At 35.6% G+C, this 5,376-nt stretch overlaps 1 protein-coding gene across 2 annotated transcripts in view; it reads left to right on the top strand.

Annotated features, from left to right (window-relative positions):
* LOC107718582 (transmembrane protein 56-B-like) overlaps nt 1-5,376 on the top strand; it is a 20,427-nt gene continuing 15,051 nt past the window's right edge. The window contains exons 1-2 of one of the 2 annotated variants that reach the window (XM_016525732.1): nt 1-280; nt 4,190-4,342. In XM_016525732.1, coding sequence (XP_016381218.1) covers nt 4,197-4,342 — 146 coding nt within the window. In that variant the 5' untranslated portion in view covers nt 1-280; nt 4,190-4,196. Of the gene's footprint in view, nt 281-2,500; nt 2,574-4,189; nt 4,343-5,376 lie in introns of those variants that run through there. The other variant, XM_016525733.1, reaches the window with a different exon arrangement.

Raw genomic sequence — 5,376 nt, 5'->3', positions numbered from 1 at the left:
CTGTCAATACGGTGAAGAAATGCAGTGTTTGGTGCAGCGGGCGCAGTGAGTGGAGCTTCACGAAATCCTTGCGTGTTTTTTAAAGGTGGGAAATGCCCTCGCTCCAGAAGTACAGGTTTATTCGCCAGTACGCCGCAGAGGACGTGCGGCTTTGAAGACAGCGGAGTGGGCAAAGCGCTCGCTAGCCGTCGGCCATTTAGATAAAACTGGGTTCGTGGACAGAAGAAAGCAGACAACAGGATCTGGACACGTTTACACAGACCTATGAGACTGTTCTCAGGTAATGTAGACTGTAGATGTCATTCGCACAGCGTGTGTGCACAGAAGCATCGCTCTCTGCACCTGTCACATGCATTATCTACATGGCCATTGTTAAAGGCGACAGATGAATAGAAAAGTTTAGCGCGACAGAGTTGCGTTGGACACTCATTCAAGTCGCTACGTGTGCAGAATTTTCCTACGCACTGCACATGCAACACATTTTCTCGCGTTAAAGCGGCCGTGTTCCCTGCGTGCTCGTTTTGTCATTGACGGTCGGTTACGCATATTATTATGCAGCGCATTATGACGTACCTACCGGGGTATTATGACGCAGCCGCTCTTTTTTACGTTTCAGAGAACGCGTGAATGTAGAACTCAGATTTAGAATCGGGAATTGTTGCACTGTTTTTCAGGCGAAACTGAAATTGTTCAGTGGAGTTCAAGCTTCCGCATAATTTCGTATGATTTTTTATTTTCTTGTCACACGTTTCTTGTCACACAGGTTCTTAAAATAGACGATATAAAATGTGTGTGATGATATTATGGAAATGTTTCTTCTCCTTTTGAAGAAAATTATTAAATAGGCAACATTTAAACTTTAAGATTGTGTACTTTTATTTGTTTGTTAGTTTATTTAGGAGTGTTAAAAAGTAAATTCTCCTAGAATCACTATTTTGGCCTTCTCCCCTACCCAGATTTTTAACTTTTAACTCCACCCTTTAAAATTGAATTATTATTGACTGAAAAAAAAAACTCTTAACAATAGGGCATAATATATTGTATTAATATGAGGAAATTTTCCTTTTCTTATTTCTTTCAGATGTTTTACCTAAATATTTATATTTCAACTTAAAATGCACCCACACTCACACATACATTTAAGTGATTTTTAGATATGCACTTTTTACCAAGCTAAAAGATTTTAAGTTTTAAGTTTTTTATTTTTTTTTATTTTTAGGTATCCAGGTTTTTTGGCATGCAGATTTTCCTCCACCGTGTCATGTTTAGTATAATGACTTGCTAATCCTTTCGTTCATTAGCCTATAGTGCATATAGGTGTGAAGTGATAAATAGATGCCAGTCAACCACACACCTGCTTCCATAAGACACATTTGTCAAAGTCAAGCCTCAGCTGAGGTTAAAACTTCATAGTGATGGGCCTTAAGTGAAAATCTCACACGTTTACGCGATAATACCGCATACCGTGATAAAAGCATTAGCAATTAATCGCGACATGAAAATCTGATACCGGCATATCCCTAATGTGTAGTAAATTCTGCTCCATCTGAAAGCACGTGATGATGATTTCCTGCTGATTACAGAACCGGCATTACTATCAAAATGCGCATGACAATCGCATTCGATTAATCGTGCAACCCTAGTTTAAGAGTAGGCCTAACCTTTGCGAATTACCCATATACACTTATATGGTTTGTTGTTATTGAAACATCTAGTGTATCATGTTATGGAATTGACATTAATTTGTCCGTTATTCCCAAATCGAATTAATTTCAGCCATGTGACCAGCCATGAAAGTCTGTGGTTTATGTGGTGGTCGATTGTTTGTTGTTGAAAGGTTACCTGAAGCACATTCCCTCTCTTCAGTGTGCGTCACAGCTACAGTATGCAGAATGTACTCCATACGTGCCCTCTTCTCAGGAGCTCACATGTTGCCAGTCACCTTTTTTAGTCTGTAAATAGATTTACAATGGAAGTGTTAACTTGGGCCAACAGGAGGCTGGTTACTAGATTAAAGAAAGACATTGTGCAGATCTCATCATGACCCAATCTGCTCCTCTTTAATCAATGTCTGAGTGTTGCAGTCATGCCAGTACATGTGTAAATGATTTAAACCCTTGTTAGGTTTAATCTTAATAAAGTACAGCAACATGTTTACTGGCATTTTTGGTGGGATTAGTCCGTTTAAGCCCATTGTTTGTGTGTTAGACCCGATCATGAGAGGTTTCGCAATGGATTCCTCAGCCTTTCTTCTAGAAGTTCAAGTAAATGCCTTCGGTTTGTTCCATGCATAAGAATTTGAAAAGAACAGCTGGACGTTTGTGTGGAAGAATCCAACTTATTTGGAAAATCATGCATTCTACACTAAAAATAATGCATTACTGTATGTCAAAAATGTTTTGTATTTTTGGTTGGTTTAGGTTAAAAGAAGTTTTATGGAATGTTTTATTGCAGAGACATTGATTCACAGTGTAGTAGTTCTGCAGTGTGTGTGTGTGTGTGTTATAGCTTGATACAGTGATACAGCTTGAAAAATACCAGATGACTCAATATGACCCTTCAGCATGCTGGGTGTCAGTGAACCACTCTATAATGAGACACACACTTATTACATTCCTCTTGCCTCTGGCGCTCATTTTTCTGAGATTTGGAGACATTGACCTGAGATATGAGATGTTTCCTGTGCTTGTTTTCTCTGAAATTTCTTACAGTTTTCTCTTTTTATATTCATTGTTCTTTTAAGACTATTATTTTAAGTGATTTTAAGTGAAAAAAACTGTTCTGCATGTTAAATCCAATGAATAACATAAGTCGCTTTGTATAAAAGCCTGCCAAATGCATAAGTGTAAATGTTTTAGGCTATTTATTCTCTCAAATATTTTCCTAAGAACATTTTAATTTCTTAAGAATCAAATGATATTGTTAACAGTATAATAAAAATGATCTGATTTCATACTATCCTGCACATGAGGTTGCATTGTTTAATACAAACAATTCAAAACTTTACACTGGTGAATCTTAACGGTATCTCTTAACTTTCGCAGTTGCAAAATTTAATGTAAAATGCATGAAATGTGTTTATTTAACGACTTAAACTGTCACAGGATAACTTTCTTGTTATGTTGTAATGCACAGTATTTGAAACTACACAATAAATTAAACATTTTACCTTTCAAAGAAGTTGTATTTAAGGGATTTCATACAAATTTAAGGGTTATCAAAACTTCATTTATAATGATTTTTAAGGTTTTTTTAAAGAACAATTTTAAGAAAAATAGAAAAGAACATTTGTATTTTTTTGGAATACAAAATGTTCTTATTTGAAAATAACAGAAAAATGGCAGTTAGGAAGAATTTTATTCTTAAGAATGTTACGTGAATCTGGATAAAATCCTGCTAAACCTGTAACTGTAGATGTGTGTAGATGTTTTTAGCTATTTGTTCTCTTTTCTCTTTTGAAAATTTGACAAACAGACTATGACTTTTTTAGTGCGAACGGAAACATAAAAATAAATATTTTTCAGAAAAAAAGTAATTATTAAAATGATTAAAATGTGTCTTTCTCATTCCTGCTCTCTCATTCTCCATCACTCTTTCTCCACCGTGATTGGATTACAATCAACCAAAAATTATTCAGACAGCTGTTAGTATGACAGTATTTACACAACTATGAATACTTAGTCGGGCAACCCTTAGCCTTAATGACAGCATATAGTCTCCTGGGCATGCTGTCATCCAGCTTCATGCAAACCTGAACTCGGTCTGAATAATTTTTGGTCCCAAATGAGCTATTTGTTCTCTTTTCTCTTTTGAAAATTTGACAAACAGACTATGACTTTTTTAGTGCGAACGGAAACATAAAAATAAATATTTTTCAGAAAAAAAGTAATTATTAAAATGATTAAAATGTGTCTTTCTCATTCCTGCTCTCTCATTCTCCATCACTCTTTCTCCACCGTGATAATCTTCTGTGAACATTTGAAAACAATGACTTCATTCACAATATTGCACATTTGATAACTTTCTTTGTCAGACTACTTCTTTACTCACAAACAGATTAATGCATAACACATAGTCTTTGTGAAATGAATGAGCGGTCAGTTGCTGTGTGCAGATTGCCGAACCTGCCAGAATAAACCCGGGTAAGAGCACAGATGTGACGGTGTGTGTTGTGTTGTCTCTTGTGCAGGTGAGAGATGGATGTGAGAGAGGTGTATGTGGTGGCCGGCAGCTTCGTGGGGTTTCAGCTGTTCTTCAAGTGCGTCAGTCCGGTTCTGTCTTCCAACTTCACGCAGGGTTATGGGAAACTTCCTCCAAACAAACTCAACGACTGGAACTCCAGGTATCAGCCTCGTATAACTCAGCACTGCTCTAATAGAAATGTGGTTAGAAATGCGTGCATGGATGATAGAGTAAACAGTACAAATAGACATGGATTGGTAGCTAGGATGGATGAATATAATCAAACATTCACAATTATAGACAAAATCAGGGGCACGATGTAGGGAAGTCACATTTCGAGGAAATATAACATGACAAATGAAATGGTTCATGAAAATCTTCTAAGAAAAACGTTTAAAAAGTTCTTAAGATAGATTCTAAGATCTTTGTAAGAATGTTCTTAAATGCTCAAATAATTTCTTAAATCTCTTCTTAAATATTTTCTTTTTTTTAAAGTTAGAATAAAATTATACAATGTAAAAAAAAAAAGGAAAATGTGCGGTTATTAAGCTGTTGTTATGTAGTAATATTTAGGGATGCACCGATACCACTTTTTCCAGTACTCGCCCGATACCGATACTTTTATTTTTGGTGCTTGCCGATACAGAGTATCGATACCAATATTTTTATTGCATTTGTAAAATTTTTAAATATTGGGTACAGAAACCAAAAGAGTATGTATAATGTTAGTTGGTTAACTTAATTTATCAAATAGATACAGTCAAACCAAAATGTATTCAGACACCTTCAACATTTCTCACATTATCACAGTTTATTCGCTATAGTTTAGAAAATGGTAATAAAATATGACAAAAACTCAATTCAGTCAGAACAAATTCAGCTTGATAATGTCACATAACTTTGATAGAAAGGTATGTAATAGATTACAATCAACCAAAATAATTCAGACAGCTGTTAGTATGACAGTATTTACACAACTATCAATACTTAGTCGGGCAACCCTTAGCCTTAATGACAGCATATAGTCTCCTGGGCATGCTGTCATCCAGCTTCATGCAAACCTCAACTTCAGTTTTTTTTCCCAGACTCGGTCTGAATAATTTTTGGACACAAATTTGTATACATTTTACTGGTAGTCCACTGTATGAAGAATTTTTGGGTATAATATATCACAGTTTAGTTTATTTTGCTATC

Source organism: Sinocyclocheilus rhinocerous, unplaced genomic scaffold, assembly GCF_001515625.1.
Source record: "Sinocyclocheilus rhinocerous isolate Xijiao unplaced genomic scaffold, SAMN03320098_v1.1 scaffold182, whole genome shotgun sequence".
Lineage (NCBI taxonomy): Eukaryota > Metazoa > Chordata > Actinopteri > Cypriniformes > Cyprinidae > Sinocyclocheilus > Sinocyclocheilus rhinocerous.
This window is presented reverse-complemented; position numbering and strand designations above follow the sequence as displayed.